Source organism: Micropterus salmoides, unplaced genomic scaffold (assembly GCF_014851395.1).
Source record: "Micropterus salmoides isolate LMB-PRFRI ecotype aquatic unplaced genomic scaffold, ASM1485139v1 Ms_hic_scaffold_6, whole genome shotgun sequence".
In the NCBI taxonomy this organism is placed as follows: Eukaryota; Metazoa; Chordata; class Actinopteri; order Centrarchiformes; family Centrarchidae; genus Micropterus; species Micropterus salmoides.
In genome coordinates this window covers 29528804-29547165 of record NW_024044348.1, presented here as the reverse complement: position 1 = coordinate 29547165, position 18362 = coordinate 29528804, and the positions used below count along the sequence as shown (strand labels likewise).

At 38.1% G+C, this 18362-nt stretch overlaps 2 protein-coding genes across 10 annotated transcripts in view; one reads left to right on the top strand and one right to left on the bottom strand.

Moving 5' to 3' along the window:
• Positions 1–7205: 7205 nt before the first annotated feature.
• Positions 7206–16653, top strand: rec114 (REC114 meiotic recombination protein). 7 transcript variants are annotated; one of them, XM_038701829.1, is made up of 7 exons: positions 8131–8371; positions 10707–10796; positions 13868–13951; positions 14561–14734; positions 15696–15773; positions 15998–16192; positions 16497–16653. In XM_038701829.1, exons 1-6 carry the CDS (start codon positions 8288–8290, stop codon positions 16160–16162), a joined length of 675 nt encoding a protein of 224 aa, XP_038557757.1. In that variant the 5' UTR covers positions 8131–8287; the 3' UTR covers positions 16163–16192; positions 16497–16653. The 7 variants fall into 7 exon arrangements, with proteins under 7 accessions (XP_038557763.1, XP_038557760.1, XP_038557761.1 ...); XM_038701835.1 differs by lacking the exon at positions 8131–8371 and adding an exon at positions 7206–7352 and having other exon boundaries at positions 15998–16653; XM_038701833.1 differs by having other exon boundaries at positions 8129–8371; positions 14675–14734; positions 15998–16653.
• The window catches only part of nptnb (neuroplastin b), a 41162-nt gene continuing 39196 nt past the window's right edge, over positions 16397–18362 (bottom strand). For 2 of the 3 annotated variants that reach the window (XM_038701825.1, XM_038701827.1), the window contains 3 exons: positions 17778–17799; positions 17589–17662; positions 16397–17496 (listed from right to left, as the gene is read on the bottom strand). In XM_038701825.1, coding sequence (XP_038557753.1) covers positions 17602–17662; positions 17778–17799 — 83 coding nt within the window. In that variant the 3' untranslated portion in view covers positions 16397–17496; positions 17589–17601. The remainder of the gene's footprint in view (positions 17497–17588; positions 17663–17777; positions 17800–18362) is intronic. The other variant, XM_038701826.1, reaches the window with a different exon arrangement.

Genomic DNA, 18362 nt, shown 5'->3' with positions numbered 1-18362 from the left:
TGACAAACAACAGCGGATCACTTCACATATCTCAGATAGAACATTCAAAAAAAAATTATGATAAAATAATTTTTCAAAAAATTTGATTAGTAACTTTTTTAATTTATAGGCATACATTGCAAAAGTCCTCCCAGTTGTTTAATTTCAGTGAATACACATATTCTAAGTAGCCCCTATGCACATTTCCCTCCCCAAAGAGTACACCAAGCCAGACCACTATATCTTGGCTGACATTAACTTATTGTAGTAAGTAAAAAGAAAATGTTTATTCAGTAAAATGTTCCAGTAATATCTTGTCTGAATTCTTAAAATTGAAAAAGGTGTCCTTTTCAAAGTATTGTTTACATTATGAGTTCATGTAAACATAATGAATATCAACCTACATAATCATGGTCTATGTTATCTTTAGTTGTGTTTTCTGTGTTTTCTCTGTTGGTCTAGTGTGTGTGTGTGTGTGTGTGTGTGTGTGTGTGTGTGTGTGTGTGTGTGTGTGTGTGTGTGTTGGTCGTGGCTTCTCCTGGGCACCTGGCTCTCCAGCTCAGCTGCTACTGATGACCTAATCAACTTATTGCTGAAATACCCCTGAGCTTCACAGCCAGCGGCAGATTGTTTTCCCTCTCTCAAGTGGTAACATTCATTTGGCCAAACCTCTAGTGAATCTAGTGAACTCTTTTTGGTCTTTCGTGGAAATACTTTTTGCTAACGTGTTATTCCTCTGTGCTGCAGTTGTCTGGAGATGAAGTTGATGTCCCACGCCCAGCACAGGACCTCTCTCGTTCAACCACGCTCGCCTCTATTCCGCCAGCTGGGCACCTCCCAACAACAACCACACACCTGCTGAATCTCTGTATCACTAAGTACGATTAAAGTCTGTTATAAACATTCCTCTGTGAGTCAGAGCCTGCTATTGAGTCCGAACCCACAAAAACATAACACTACATATAGTTTCTGGATTTTAAAAACCCTCAGACACCATCAGTCCACCATTAAAGAGGTGGTATTGTGCTTTTTGGCTTTTTCCCTCTTCTTTACTGAGTCATCTCTCTTTTTTGTGCATGTAACAGGTTTGCAAAGTGAAAAAGCCCAAAGTCCAGCCCAAAAGGAGTTCCCATCTCCCACAGAAAGCTCTGCTCTGAACCGCTTGAAAACAGATCGTTTGTAGTCCAGCCCTTCACTTCCTTTACTTGTAACGTCACAATGAAAACGCGTCATAAAGCTTGCCAAGCGGCTAGTGGGGTCAGTCACGACCTCAAACCAAGCTAGTCTGAGCGGAGGCCCTTTGGCTCAACTCGCCCTTGCTTGGTTTTCCATTGTAGAAATGTTGCACCTGTACCTGCTTCCAGGTTAGTTTTTTTGGTATCACCTCACCTGTGTCGAGGTTCCAAGTGAGCTGAGGGATACTAAAATGTAATGTGAAAACACGATAGACTGCTGACTGGTCAGAGGGAATATTCACTATTCACTGCATCATCATTGTGTGCGCCAGACAGAGGCCAGTAACAGAAAGTTTTATATTTTACAGTTTTCGTTTTGAGGTGAGAAATCAGCTGTGTAGATTTCGAATATTGACAGTTTTATGAGAAGTGATGGCGGAACAAAAATGTGCATATTGAATAATGTCGGAGTTGAGGAGCTCCGCAAGTGGCTGCGGGGGAAGCCTGTGCCAACCCGCGGGAGGTGCGTGTGAGGCCGGCCAGCCGCCCGCTCACAGAGCCCTCTGCTCCCGCCGTCACACAGACCGCTGCAGCAACAACAGCAGAGGAAAACACAGCTGGAAGGCTTTCATACCGCTCATCTCTCTTTACATTCTGAGGAATGTTGAAACGTTTTAACCGTAGATATATTTTAAGAGCTGGTGTGTGTGTGTCGCATTGAACACAGTTGTGTGTGGCGTCGCTATGACGACAAGCTACGTACTATCTCTGGGTACTGTCTACAATGGAAAATGGAGCAGGGCCGAGTAGAGTCGAGTCTATCGATTTGCTCTATGGTTGCATTTTTCTGCAAGGCAGCATAGATCGTCAGAACACCGGCAACAGTTCAACATTTAGTCCTGATGGTAAGATGTGGAACAATGATGTTGTGTGGTTGTGGACTTGAGAGTAACTTGTACCATCTGCTAGGTTACGGTCGCAGTCTGAAGCTGCTTTGATTTGGATCACACTACCTTGTTTCTTACGACCCGCCCTTCTCTGCTTCTGATTGGCTTGTAGTCCTTACCTGGGAACTGCGCATGTGCAACTCCCAACAAAGATTTTCTACAAGATGCATCACTCTGTAGCTCAAGAGCAGAGCGTACAACACATAGGGTGAAAAGAGGAGCTGCAGCAATGTGCAGTATGAGAAAAACATGGTGTTTATTTTAATTAAACCATGTAAACCTGTTCTGGTACAACCCCTAAATAAGATTTTGAACCTGAAAATGAGCATAATACCACCTCTTTAAACACTTGGTGTTGGAATAATAATATTTCTTTTTTTAAAACAAGGTAAAATTGTGAGAGATTTCTGTTATTTTGTCACTCTGTTGTTTTGGTTTGAGTGTACTTAAAATATACAAAAATACAAAATATACAAAAATATCACTTTACTTTCAGACCTATCCATTTAAGACAAAGAGAGAGAGGAATAACTACTAGGCTAAACACGCATGTCACAGATATAAATGCTCCACTGTAGGTCACAGTGTTGTCACAGTGCTGAATACCCTTCCTCCTCACACCGCTTATAGGGCAAAAGTTTGAACCAAGAAAATATAATCCATGTTGTTACACACTTAAACCCAATTAGACTGTTTAACAAATTATATCATACAATTATTACACAACTGTTCAGGGCCAATGTTGTTAAGCGTACTGTGAGTGATCATTAATATAATTTATTGAGCCTGTTGTGAAATTGTTTAAGAGTCATCATCCCTTCTCATTCTGTCTTGTGTCCTACCTGTGCTGTGCCTCTCTTGTTAGCCCGGTTGGCAAACGGATCTGGGAAGAAAACAATAGTTGTGGAGATCAGACTGGATTTTGCCAAGGAAACTGATTTGAGCAATGACAATGACATCTAACAGGGCTGGACCAATAAACTGACTAAGGTTATATATTGGCTGATGTTAGGTTACTTTAGATATATTGGTATCTAAAAGCCATATCAACATTGTTTGTTATGTCTTTACAGCATGTTATGTGCCTCTTATTACATTCAATTTATTTATATAGTACCAATTTGCAAGAAAAGTTATCTCATTGCACTTTTCACAAAGAGCAGGTCTAGACTGTACTCTTTGTAATATTATTCAACAATTCCCACCATGAGCAGCACTTGGTGACAGATGCAAGGAAAAAAAACCTTTAACAGGCAGAAAAACTTGAGCAGAACCTAGACTCAGGAAAGGTGGCCAACTGCCTTGACCTGCCTACATATCCTTTTTGTACACTGAAACTTTCCATTGACTAGCCTACTTTAGAGTCATGTGGTCTTCGAAAATAAATATAAACTAAACTTATAGTCCCCTAGGTCATTTGAAGGCACTCCTCTATCCAGCTGGAAACAAAAATACTCTGTTGTTTGCCTAGTTTGCAATACCAAAGATGGCAACTGGTTGCTTGTTTTTACAAAGTAAGAAAAATATAAGTGTAGCACATGAAAAAAGATACAATTAACCTGGTACAAAAATTTTTCATTATGTGTCATATATATAGCAGGGAAAGAACAGTTGGCAAATTAACCCTGTATGGTTTTGTCTAAAGGAAAGATATCTTAAGATGTTATGGGCAGGGTCCAAAATTAGCACCTGCCACTCATCAAATGCAAGTAAAAATCTATATTGGTTATCAAACATAGGCTACACCCTAAAGTTAGGACCAGGTTTCACGATCAGATATTCTCACCACTGTTTGTATGTTGTACTTTAGTTTTATAGACAGACAGTATCATGATTCAGGGTTCCAGACTAACATTTCCACTGGTAGAAACTTTCTCAGTTTGTCCACCAGCACATGATTTGGCCACACCCTTTTTCCCCGGATTGTACTGTGAGATGTACTTAAACAGGCTGTATGTGCATTATTATAGCGCACATAAAACTACTTCTGTATAAAGTCAGGGCTCTCAAGTTTTATCAAAAATGTGGAGCGACTCAAATATTTGCAACAGCGGCCTCTTGGCCCCAGCCAATTCTCACAAGTTTTTACTAGAAGTTCAATTTCACCTATAGTTCATAATTGACCTGAATAAATAGAAATTATAACAACAGCTAAATCTGATAAAAGACTATTTAAATATGTATACTTACATTTCAAAAATACAAATGTATCCAAAATAAAAAGAAATTTTGCCCCAAACGAGCCCACTGAACAGCAAAGCTCAATATATGTTGTACAATATATGTTGTACGCGTATATATGCGTGGGGCAACAGAACTTACCCCACGCATGTATGCCAAGCTGTGTGTGAGTAGGCTAGCTTATAAATGGTGTGTTGTGTTGTAATTGATTGATGAACATTTTAATGCCTTGATGACAGGGGTAGGGGGCTCCCACTTAGAGCACTGTGGCTCAAGGCCAGCCATTTTCACTTTCATGATGGAGGACAGCTTTCTGTCCAGAGCCAAATTAAAGAAAAACATCTCTAGTCCTTTCCTTAGTTTCAGGTAGCCAAAGCCAAGCTGTGGTGGACAGTAACAAAGTAGTGCTGTACTTAAGTGCACAAGGTATTTGTACTGAATTTGAGTATTTGCTTTTCATGCCACTTTCTACTTCTACTTCACCACATCTTGAAGTGAAATATTGTACTTTTTACTTTATCTGACAGCTTCAGTTACTAGTTAGGCCTACTTTAAAAAATAAGCTTTTTACACACTAGTAGAACTACATCAGTTAGGCTAATTGACAGAATTATAATGTATTTTTAATCATTTTGAGGATTGGATTGACAAAATAAGCATTGTGAAGGTGTCACTTATGGGCCCTGGGTAACTGCGACAACATTTCTCACTATTTTCATAATTTATTACAATCAATTAAAGGAGAAATACAGCCCACATTAATGCATAAGGAATAATAATGTAATGATATACAGTGGGTACGGAAAGTATTCAGACCCCTTTAAATTTTTCACTCTTTGTTTCATTGCAGCCATTTTCCAAAAATCAAAAGTTGCTTTTCAAAAGTTCATTTTATTTCTCAGTAATGTACACTCAGCACCCCATCTTGACAGAAAAAAACAGAAATGTAGAAATTTTTGCAAATTTATTAAAAAAGAAAAACTGAAATATCACATGGTCATAAGTATTCAGACCCTTTGCCTCATATTTAACTCAGGTGCTGTCTATTTCTTCTGATCATCCTTGAGATGGTTCTACACCTTCATTTGAGTCCAGCTGTGTTTGATTATACTGATTGGACTTGATTAGGAAAGCCACACACCTGTCTATATAAGACCTTACAGCTCACAGTGCATGTCAGAGCAAATGAGAATCATGAGGTCAAAGGAACTGCCTGAAGAGCTCAGAGACAGAATTGTGGCAAGGCACAGATCTGGCCAAGGTTACAAAAAAATTTCTGCTGCACTTAAGGTTCCTAAGAGCACAGTGGCCTCCATAATCCTCAAATGGAAGACGTTTGGGACGACCAGAACCCTTCCTAGAGCTGGCCGTCCGGCCAAACTGAGCTATCGGGGGAGAAGAGCCTTGGTGAGAGAGGTAAAGAAGAACCCAAAGGTCACTGTGGCTGAGCTCCAGAGATGCAGTCGGGAGATGGGAGAAAGTTGTAGTAAGTCAACCATCACTGCAGCAATCCACCAGTCGGGGCTTTATGGCAGAGCGGCCCGACGGAAGCCTCTCCTCAGTGCAAGACACATGAAAGCCCGCATGGAGTTTGCTAAAAAACACCTGAAGGACTCCAAGATGGTGATAAATAAGATCCTCTGGTCTGATGAGACCAAGATAGAACTTTTTGGCCTTAATTCTAAGCCGTATGTGTGGAGAAAACCAGGCACTGCTCATCACCTGTCCAATACAGTCTCAACAGTGAAGCATGGTGGTGGCAGCATCATGCTGTGGGGGTGTTTTTCAGCTGCAGGGACAGGACGACTGGTTGCAATCGAGGGAAAGATGAATGCGGCCAAGTACAGGGATATCCTGGACGAAAACCTTTTCCAGAGTGCTCTGGACCTCAGACTGGGCCGAAGGTTTACCTTCCAACAAGACAATGACCCTAAGCACACCGCTAAAATAACGAAGGAGTGGCTTCACAACAACTCCGTGGCTGTTCTTGAATGGCCCAGCCAGAGCCCTGACTTAAACCCAAGTGAGCATCTCTGGAGAGACCTGAAAATGGCTGTCCACCAACGTTTACCATCCAACCTGACAGAACTGGAGAGGATCTGCAAGGAGGAATGGCAGAGGATACCCAAATCCAGATGTGAAAAACGACTCATGGCTGTATTAGATCAAAAGGGTGCTTCTACTAAATACTGAGCAAAAGGTCTGAATACTTATGACCATGTGATATTTCAGTTTTTCTTTTTTAATAAATTTGCAAAAATTTCTACATTTCTGTTTTTTTCTGTCAAGATGGGGTGCTGAGTGTACATTACTGAGAAATAAAATGAACTTTTTTGATTTTTGGAAAATGGCTGCAATGAAACAAAGAGTGAAAAATTTAAAGGGGTCTGAATACTTTCCGTACCCACTGTAATATATGATAGTATAACAGTCATAGGGGCCATTTTTCTTTCTGCTTTGAGTAGGCTACTTTTATTTTTAATCGGCTACTCCTACATTTTCCTGCATATAGCCTACTTACATACTTTTATATAACTTTTTCAATGCAGTACTTGCAGAGTATTTTTATGGTGAGGTATTAGTACTTTTTTTTTAAAGGATCTGAATAGGCCTAAGTTACTTTGTTCACCACTGGCTAAAAATGCCAAAGCTTCTGGTTGCAAAGAGGTTGGAGAATTTCTGACTGCATCAATAATAATTCAGCAATTCAGCAATGTGGCTGTACTCTTCCCAACATCAGCTGCTCTCACTATCACGGCCTATGGATCACAGGTGATTTGTCCAGGAATCCTAAAATCAAAATGCTTAAAAAAAAAAAAAAAAACTAGTTACCGCATCCATCGGGTCATGCGCTTCCAACTTCCTCATCGTATGTGCACGTTCTGTTGCCTTGTAACGAACGAGCTTGCAGCGGGATCACGTTTAGTTTACCCGGAAACAACACATTTTAATTTCTGACGGCTCTGGCAACAGGGAACGCTATGAACTCGGCAGAAAAATGATCGTGTGTTAACTGAACATAGCGGAGCGTGTTATCTCATAACTTATTTCTCAGCGTGAGAAATACAAGGTGAGGCGTGTTAGCATGTGAACTGGCTGAAATGCCTGTGTCTCACCTTTAGTGTGGCCAACTTTGTCACTATGAAATAAAGCACAAGGTGGCTTGCTGCAGGAGGGCGGATATGGTTTTATGTTTTGTGTTATAATGATGGCTATAATCTCTTAATTAAATATTTGGTAGGTTTAATAGTGTACAGCAGGTACGTTTAACACAGCCCTTTAATTTAACACTTGTGACTCTTGACACTTTAGGTTACAAAAGGTTATCCCCTTCAAGTACATATGACAAACTTTCAGGCAGTTCAGAACTTGATGAATACCATTTGCAGTTTCATCACTATCTTCAGAAAAGTCAAGTAACTTGAACAGCACTCCACCAGACACAGAAAAACATCTCAGGCACAATGGAAACATTTTTCCCTTGTTTGAGGCGTCGTGGCAGCAGAGTAAAACAGATCTTTCAGGATATCCCACACAGTAGCACTGCTGCTGTTGTATTAGTCAGTCAGTGGTTAAAGTTAGATCAGCGTAGTAGTCAAAACACGTATGGGACAAATCAATTAGACCTAATGTAAGGGATATCCCGGCTACTACGGGACAGTTGGCAACCCTACTCACGGTGAATGCGTAATCCTTGAGAGCCCTGATAAAGTCATAGGGCTAACGTTAACGTTACTTAATCATCCATACAATATTTATTCCACCACCCACATGCAGTGTTAAGATTCCTTGTCATACAGTAATTCTTAATGCATGTATATTCCATATATCTATCTATCTATCTATCTATGTTTAGCATGTTCTAGGTAAAACTGGAGTGTACTGGACTGTAACGTTAGTCGAGCCCGCGCCTGGCCGGTTCACTCACGCTGTAACGTAAGGTTAGCATGTCAGGTGTTGTTTAGCCTGAAAGTATCAGCACAGAACCTGTCTAACTTACTGGAAATGGCCACCAGTCGGTCATGGAGGTTAAAACGCTATGGGCGTTTTGTTCCAGGCTCTATGGAAAAGGGAGGGAAGCCTTGGAAGGTAACTGACGTTTACTTAGTGCGTGAATAGTTGTTGAACTGCATCATACTAGCTAGCTAAGATTAGCTATTCTCCTATTAAGCTAACGTTAGCATCTATTGAGCGTTGCATAGTCTGACATTAGCTGTCCTTATTGACCATGATTTACCAGCTAAAATCGACCGTCATTTCAGCTGTTTTGGCTTATTATACAATTGATGTGTGCATGCATATGAATTTAAACTAACTTCATACATTGTTAAGTTTTACTTGGGACAAAAATCTATATGCTAGATAGGATAATTTACTTGCCTCACCTGTAACGAATCATTAACTTTACACACCAGTTTTCTTTTTTGTTTTGGAATAATGAACCCCAGAAATTATTTAAAACTCCCAAAAGATTATTAAAACAACTGTATTTGAATGTTTTTTGAATGTATTTGACGTTTGAATGTTATTTCCATAATCCTGGAAGAGTCAAAATGACGTTATTCCTCTGCACATTTGTTAATTACAATGTATTACAATTTATTGAGTGTAGATTGAATTAAGTGACACTCTTTGTACAATGCATGAATAATATCAGTTTAAGCTAAAGTCTACTGATTAATTTTATCAAGAGAAATCTGTACATTTACTGTAAACACAACCACTGTTGTGCATCCATTGAAAATAAGTCTCTTATTATTAGAGGTCACCATTTAGATCTTAAAAAACCCACCCCTATCATACTACTAGATCTTAAACCGATGACCTGAAAATACTTATTTTGCCTGAGCAACAGTCATACAGACATAAGGCATACATAAAATATTCAGTTAACTAAAATGAGAAAAGCAGCTTTTACTGAAAGCTGCAGCTTTCATTTGGTAGCTGTAAACAAAGAATTCAGAGTCTTTCTAGTATATGTTGGAGGGAATTCATGTTGACTGATAAGACCTTTGTTTGAAGCTTTACTCTCAAGTAAAACAGTTCTGCAGTGATTCCCATCCCTGTTTTAAATTCAGTCTTGCTACTCGTGGTAGTTGATGTGAAAACAAAATACTCAAATGCACTTCAGGACAGAAAGACTCCACAAATAGATGAGGAATTCAACAGTAGCTTAATCAAAATAAAGAGATATTATGTCAGTCTGCATGTGCTTGGGGAAGCCTTCACTGCGTGAAAGTGAAGGAACTAACTAACTATGGGAGTTTTGAGGATAGCTACTGGTGTAAATTTCTATAATACTTTTCTTAAAATTGTAAAATGATTAGGTTATAGGGTTTTCCAAAAAGGATGTAGTGGAAAATTAAATGTAAAACTCACTTGGTCTAGTTGTTGGAACAGTGTAGGTCTATTCATTGTGATTTGCATCTGTGTCATTTTAATGTAATTACTACAATGTAAGTTATTATTAATACCAGCAATGTCAGTCACATCACATTGGCTTATGGTAAGGTATGATGCTCATTTAGTAGTATTTTTGACTAGGCCTATTTGGAAATTCTTTGATAATTAGTAGTTCTTTTTAGTTGCATTTATTTGTCAGACACATTTTTCAAAGTTTCAAAATTATATCTATAAGCACAGCCTAAGTGATGAGTGAACTTTGTTGTTTTCTATCATAGATAGAACAACTACTGTGTGGAAGACTGCATGCTTAATGTCACACATAATCAGATGTCCTAATTTATAATTTCCTCACTTCTTTATTTATCTTCAACTTGCCATTTATCTGTGTTGACTTTTAAAATATCAGCTGTGAGCTGGGAAGACGAAGATCTGGGGATAGTATTTTGTGCTGGAACAAATTACAGGAGAAGTGTAGCTTTAACCAGAATTCTGGTTTGTCTTTCATTAACTGCATCAGACTCTAGATGGCAAGCTGGAGCTACATGTTCTGTGTGAAGAAAGGGACAGATGGCTATGGAACCAAAATCTACCTACATTATACATTATACTGTGTGACAGCTCTGAGAATAATTTCAAACTATTCAATAAAACTGAGTTTAGGTGCATTTACACCCATGGGACCACATTGCAGGGTCTAATATAGTATTTAAAGCAATTTGTGAGCATGGAATTACAAGATTTTATCTGACTGATTGTGTTGTAAAAAGGAATTACTGTAGACACTTGTGATCCACATGGGGTAGTGCAACATTTTTTTTAAATAAAATGACACAGTGGCTCACCATATAGCTGCCAAATCATGTGCTCACAGATAGAACTGTATAATTCACTGCTCATGGACCGCCTTGTATAACTCAGTTTGAAAAATATCTGTTTTAAATTCATCATGAGTTGATCGGAAAAATCTAAACTACTCACTTTAACTTTGCACTGGCTTACATTCTCTTCTCTTCACCAGGTATTTGAGGCAAATGGTAATAAACCAGAAATTGTTCTCACAATTATGGAATCTGGATACTTGCTGGTATTGCAAGGACAGGAAAGCTTGGTAAGAAGACCATGTGTCTAGATTGACTATTTTTGTTTTCTGTTGTTTTGTTTTCCATGAATTGTCCCTTATGAGTTGCACATAACAGCTGATGATCAAGCCTTGTTTTCCTGATCAAGGTGAACTGTTTAGATCCAGCCTCTTGGATGTGCTTGTTGGTGATGAGAAGGCCTATTGTGCCTTGTGATATGATTTAATACCATACATTTTGTTCTTGTTTTTGCTGATTTCAATTCTGGCAATTCACTGTAGAGTTTTGCCATCTTTCAAATGAATTGTTTGAAATGTGTCCAAGGAAGGTTAAAGTTAAGGGCAAATGGACTTGGTTGAAGATGCTCAAAGATGTTTTACCTCTCACCTTAGAGGCTTACATACTTCTTCAGTTCACGGGGAAAAAAGAAAGAAACATACAAAAATAAGTCCTCTATAGAGGGTTTCCATATGGTATGTATGTGAAAGATCAGTAGTTATAGATTTAATTATGCAAAGCTTATGGTTCAAAATATCACAAGCAAAGACAAAAACACAAAAATGAGAATATAGCCTCCTTCAAGATAAACAGTCTCAGGAATACATAAAAATCACCTTAAAAAATGGTGTAGCAGTTCTCTGGTGTACATCAATTTATTTTGATGTTCCTGTAAATGTAGCTAATAAGACCTTGACATTTGGACACTAGACTGTACCAGGTGTCCAGTGCACGAAACACTGTGTTGCAAAAGTGTTGCAGTGTAGATGTACTTGAAGCTCTCTAATTCAAAAAATAAATTGTGGCTATAGAGGAATTGCATGAAATCATTCAAGGCTGTAGTTGCAATTGTCATGCTCTGACACTGGCAATCTGTAGTACGTCACAGTTGTTATTACTGGCTGTGCACACCCATATGCAGGGAACACTTAATATGAATTGTATTAATTATTAGTAATGCTGCTCCAAAATGACATTCCTGGATGGGACATGACTGACTCTCCCCAACGAGTGTACATTTCATACATATGTAACACTACACTGCTTTTGTGTTAATTTTCAAGCTTTGTTTTTCCCAAGGATTTTTTGTGAATGTAAATAAATGAACAATCATCTGAATTACACCTTTCACAAAATGGCTAAAGAAAAGCTGCACCATTCTCTTGGCAGATTTTCTGGGATGTAAATGTGTAACAGAAATCTGCTTTTCCAGATAAAAGGATTCGATGAAGGCCATATGAAATATTCTGCTGAAGAGCTTGACATTTCTGCTCAAACCTGATGGGATTTGACTGGACTGTTTTGGTTGGGTCAAGCCAAATGTTCCTCACAACTTTTTGTGTACAGGTTCAACATAAGTTTGAAAAATATTATTGAGGAAATTTTTAGCTTCATGTAAAGCGAAATCCCACTTCAAGCTTGGTTCAGATTTTAAAACTACCATTTTACGTGGTAGTCAGGTTTGGGTGTGAATTTACATGCCTTGCATGTACTTGACATTTGTTATCCTGTTCGTGCATTGGTTTTTTAGCCAACCTTGGCACAGCAGAGTGCCATCTTAATTCTTGGTAGGCCAATACGAGTTGCGGACAATCAGGCAAGGAAGTCACCGCAACAAATAATGGTAAATACTGTGAGTTAAACCAAAATTTTATTCTATAGGTGTTACATTGCAGAAGTCTAGTTAAGCATGTAAGCTAACACTAAACTTAGAAAATTACTTTGGGGGGTTTTACCAGTTACTTTGGCCTTTAGACATGACATTAAAAGTTAACTTCCTGCCCTGCAGACAACAGAAATTTGAGGGACTACTAATTGTCTCATTAATGGAGCTCTGGCAGGTGACACAGCTATCTTGCTGCACCAGGATGCCGAGCTAGACTGCAGAGAGCTTTCACCAAGGATGATAGACTGGTCTATTATAGATTGGTGCAGTGAATGCTCAGGAAATTTCAATACAGAGAGCTTCGGGCCTATAGGTTACATGATAAGTTCTGATGGAAACTTTTGAAATTGTCTTTGAACACAATGGAAATTTGCTGTATCAGAGAGAATCGTGAAGTTACAGAAGAGTGTCAGTGCTCTCCTTAAAGTATGGATACTCCTGACACATGAAAGTAAAGTCAGTTGTCTTTACTACTACACTCCAGTTTTACCCAGAAAATGCGAAACAGTACATTCTTTACCATAGATAGATAGACTACACATGCATTAGGAATTACAGTATGACAAACAATCTTAAACCCTGCATGTAAGTTAGGTGCTTGAATACATGAGGTATGAAACACAAATCATTCCAAAAGAAATTCCCTCATTTGATGAGCCCTGTCTCGTAAGCCAGCCCAAAAACTCCCACATGTCGTCGATTGGGTTTGGAGCTGGTGACTGTGAAGGTCATAGAATGTGATTCACATTTTCCTACTCGTCAAAACAATTTTTTTCCCCTAATTGCTATGTATTACAGCATTTAAAAACAAAGTGTATCCACGGAAATCACAAGCTAACTAACTTGGTAATATATTTTTTGCACTATAGTCACTACTAAGATTACTATTACTAAATTGCTAAGCGTGATAGTGCTGTCGGTTTCAAAAATGTGTATTATTAACGTTGGAATGATGCTGCTAGAGTACAGTAGAGCACCTTCTCCCTGGTGTAGTGCCATTGTTCCAAGGAAAACCCTGTTTATATACCTAAATTGCTATTTTCAAAGTCATAACAAATGTATTTGTAAAGCAAATTTAACAGAATATGCTAATCAATATATTAGGCTATTATATAATATAATATTATATTACTTATAATATAATGTTGTATACATCTGCCTGTTTGATTCTGTGTGTAAAACAGAAAAGCTCGTCATGAGCCTCAAAGCGGTTACTGAGTAAACAGAGACCCCTGCAGACAGTTTTAGGTAACATCTGTTTCTCAGTCAGCTTGGTTAAAACTAAAATACTCTCTTGTTCCCATTCATTTCATCTAGTCATTTTTACAAGAAGTGGAAATCTTTTTAGTTGGCGTTGTACAAAAGAAGACGATTTTGCATTCTTAAAATGTACCTGTCCTGGCTGCTGAAAATGTTTATTCTCTTGTCTTTTCACAGGATACAGTCCCTTTGCTCTGCGGCTCAGATTGTCTCAAAATACACCATAAATCTGATAACCTGATGTTTCGATTTAGTGTGGAGGTGAGTTATGAGATGCATGGCAGTCTGAGAATGGGTGATAATTACTGTCCTACATTTTTCCTTCAATTAATTCACTTGCAAGACAATTGTATTTATTACACTATACCAAATGAAAAGGGAAAACTAATAATACTCTAGGTTTGGATAATTAGGATTTTTAATACTACTTATTCAGGTTGTTGTGATAAACGGCTTCCTCATACTGAAATTATTACCCAGATAATTTTCTGTTAAATTTGTTGTTCAGACATGAGTTGCCTAAACATCCAATTTAACGGTATCCTTGTTTACTAAACCTTTTTTAAACTTAATTAGATACTGATTTCACAAAAGCAACATACAGTATGTGGCTCAGGAGGTAGAGCGGGTTGGCTGTTAATCGGAAGGTCGGCGGTTCAATCCTGTCTCCCCCAGTATGCAAGATACTGAACCCCCTGGTGGCTGTTCAGTAAAGTCATAAATGTAGTGTAAAAGCGCTTTGAGTGGTCGAAAAGACTAGAAAGGCGCTATACAAGTACAGAGCATATACAATACAGTACAAACCACAGAGTTGGTTTTCATTGGCACAGTTTAGATTGACAGATACAGTCTGAATGTATTTATCTGCAGGGTGAGAGCCGCATGGTGAGGATGCAGTTTGCTGGAAGTAGCAGGGCACACGCTATAAAAGAGTGCTCAAGTGCTGTGGAGAAACTAATGGAGTACATGCCTGTTGCCTCTCAGGATGACGCCCCACTGCCCTCCAATCAGTCCCCCACTGAGTTCACTGCACCAGTGATACAGGTTGGCCATTTTACAATTCAGAAAATAAAAATTTTATTTGTATTAACTATGTCCCCATAGTTATTGTATATGTATATCAAGTATATCATTGTAATGTAAATTACCATAATTAAAGTTATCGTATTGTCATTACTCATTGCTTAATAAACAGTAATGTCACAATGCTGTGGTCATGAAGGCTTCATGAACAGTGGCTGTATACTCACTAAAATGGCGCTATATACAATACTGTCTTATTCTTAGAGGTGACACGATGGGCACTGAGGGTGGACTGAGATAAAGAATATACTGCACATGACTCATTAGCCAATCACAATAAACTATGGTGCAGAATACAGTATGTCCCACCCCAAACACACACGCACAGACAGGAATGTAGAACAATAATGAAATTAATTTATAAATATTACCATCAAATTGGCTTATCATTTCAGCCACTAAAGAAATTAGTTCTTAATATCACCTTTAACAGTCAAATTGTTGATTATGAAAACAGTGATTTCTGTCCCAAACCTTAAAAAACAACAACAATTTAACATGCCATCAAAGCATTTAGCCAGTTGAAATTCACACTCTACGAATGACATACTGAAAGAGTGAGATTGTTGGTGCTGTCATTCAGTTCTGCTTCCTTTCAGTGGTGGCATTTTATTTCCTTTCAAACTTGAAAACACTCAGAGCATTTGGTTAATTAGAAATTGGATTCTGAATAAAGCCAGCGGTCTGGCTTGCAACATGTAACATGAAGGACAGAGAAAGGACTGGACTTGAGTTTGATGGGTTTGAATGTGACCTTTAGCAAACAGACACACTGAAGGAGTTCACAGTGAAGATGAAAGGGCTTTGAGTGGTGGATATCTTTCAATTAGTAATGAAGCCATTGATTGGCCTCTTAAATACTGTGGTGTTGTGACGTGGTCCTTAAATCTTTTTTCTTCTTTTGTATGTAACCCTGTGTCAGCAGACCTGCCACGGAAAGGCTGTGGGAGTTGAGCCTGAGGTTGTCCAAGGATCACTGTCCATCAAGCGTCTTACCCAGGTACTGATCTGTAAAAGTGAAACCTAACAAAAATAACAAAATTGAACATCCACTGTCATACATATTAATTGTAATTTTGTGTTAAATTTAAGTAATGACCACAATGTTTTTGTTGATTTTCACAAGGTGCAGGTTGCTCACTTTATTTATTTCCGTAAATTAGGAACCCTTACATAGGCTACTTAATTAACTGTTTTCAGAAGTATGTGTTGGTCCTTCCACAGCACTTCTTAGGAGAGGCCGCTGTGACTCTGCCTCAAGTATATCATCATGGTTCTTTGGCACAAGGTGACTTGGAGCCCATCCTGCGTATTTGTCTGCTGGATCCCAGCTTTCATGCATTTGTGGAGAAGGTGGAGGGGGAGCTGAGGAAACTGCTTCAAGAGTAAACAATCTCAACAACAGCTGAAGGCAAAAAGGTCAAGTTAGTGTAATGTGCTTTTTCTTATACAGTTTGTGTAGGCAGTGCCTGGTGGTGGAGGTGGAATGTTTCTTGCTGTGCTGCCGATGTTTGAAATGTTGTTGCACATTAGTTGTTATGGTATATGGCTCGAAGAGGATGCTTTGAATGGTATTGAATTTAGGTGTTTAGAGGAAGAAGAGGTCAAATGAAAAAATCTGGATTAATTTTCAAACTTTTTATTCAGAAAAAAAATATTGGTCTCACTCATATGTTTCATCGTGGCTATATACTCTGGTCCCTCTTTTCCCACCTTAATGCAGGTCCATTTTCACCGCAACACACATGGATACATTTGAAAGAGGAGTCATGCAGCTACAGCAGTGAATTTTGCTATGCCAGCTTCCAAGTGATCCCACAATATTAAAGCTTCACTGAGTAAAACAAACTGCCCTCCATATATCTATTTAAGAATACATATTGCATAGGATTATAGCCATGCTATACAGTTAAAGAGAGAAAGAAATAAAAAATAAAAATCAATAAATGAAATTGGGAAATATAAAAAAATATTTTTTTACAGATTTCCTATCATTTGAACACTCATACTTCAACATATACAAGACACCTAAGTTACTCTGGAAAGAAAATAAAAATTATACACATATCATTTTTGTTTAGATAGTTTAACACACAGTAGTCATTTTCTTTAATCACTCTCAATGAAATTTAAATACTGCCATACATTGAAGCCCTTGCTTCACAATAAAAGTTCTCTTAAAAGTGGACTTCTTGTCACAAAATCAAACATAGTTAAATGACCATGATATGCTGTACAAATTTTCAAGAATAAAACTAACTAACTATATATATATATATATATATATAGTAAGGATGACTCCATAAAAAAACACAGGTCATTTTAGATGCAAAAAAAAAGCCACACGAGGGATAACAACAGAAAATGTCTATTCTGAGTATCCTATTGCGTAATTATCTTGCATGCATTGTACATGATATGTAATACAAAAGGGATCACCTCATTTGAGGATATGATAAAATTAATAAAGGAGACACCAACAGCACATTAAAAATGTGTACACCTTTGTGGTGGTTTTAATCATTATTTGTCATCCTGAAATCTCCACGTAAGACTGAATAAGGCATGCTTAAGACAGCCATTATGTTCTTTTTGTTGCCAGTGTTACGCTGATATTGTTTCTCATAAAATGAGACAAGATATGCTTTTTTGAAAACTGCCCGGAGCTCTATCCACCTCTGATACCTTCATGTAGTCAAAAAAATGCAGTTTAGCCATCTCATCTGTGGAGAGAAAATCAAGAGAAGGCGTGACTATGGATAATCCTCACAGTGAGTTCTATATTTAGCCCCCATCCCCTTCAACACTGTCTTACTTGAGTAAATTGCTTATTTCGTATTCCTCTGGCGAATGTTTTTGTCCTTGTGGTTATTTGTTGAATTTGTTTTCCTAGGAAAGAAGCAGTTATGATTTAGTGACCTAAAGGTAATAGCCATTCAAATCATAGTACCCAGTATTTCTGTATGAATTATATTTGTAGCAATACGACTATGTATATACTTACATTGGTCCAACTGGTTCATCATCTTTGGCACAAGAAGAGAAAAAAAGACAAATACAGAACACAGATGTGAATCATGAGATAAATATAAAAGGAAAATACCTGTGTTGCATATTCCTGTACATTTACTGCAAACAATATGTATTTTTACTTTGCTGACAAATTTCACATTTTGTCTCAGACATACATTAGTTTACCTATTAGAGATAGGTTACCTAATCCTTCAGTGAATATTAATATTGTATGATGATGCAGCTGAAAGCACAGATTGCTTTGAATACTGGCGTGGCAGAGTCGTGCACTGGTGGGAAGCTCTGACATCATAGACATGGGAGTCTGCTGCTGAACAGCTTTGTATGCACAAGCTTTGTGTCTGATAGACAGGCTAAAGGAAAACACTAAGCAAACACAGGAGTGTGAATTTAGTGGCTTCTTGAATTGAAAATGGGAAGATGGTAAAAGACTAATTGAGAAAAAACTATATTTTTGGAAAATGGTCGGCAGTGACATATTTGTAGTAGAAGGGCTGAAATGTGGGGAAAAAAACAACTGCGGTATGGTCTCTTAAATAAGCACTGTAAACTTAAC

What these genes read in the sequence shown, in the direction of transcription:
- rec114 (XM_038701829.1), top strand. Translation starts at nt 8,288, where the DNA reads ATGGCCACCAGTCGGTCATGGAGGTTAAAACGCTATGGGCGTTTTGTT. An exon ending in TGTTTCGATTTAGTGTGGAG is followed by an intron (nt 13,952 to 14,560) that starts GTGAGTTATGAG and finishes ATTTATCTGCAG; the next exon opens with GGTGAGAGCCGCATGGTGAG. An exon ending in CCATCAAGCGTCTTACCCAG is followed by an intron (nt 15,774 to 15,997) that starts GTACTGATCTGT and finishes GTCCTTCCACAG; the next exon opens with CACTTCTTAGGAGAGGCCGC.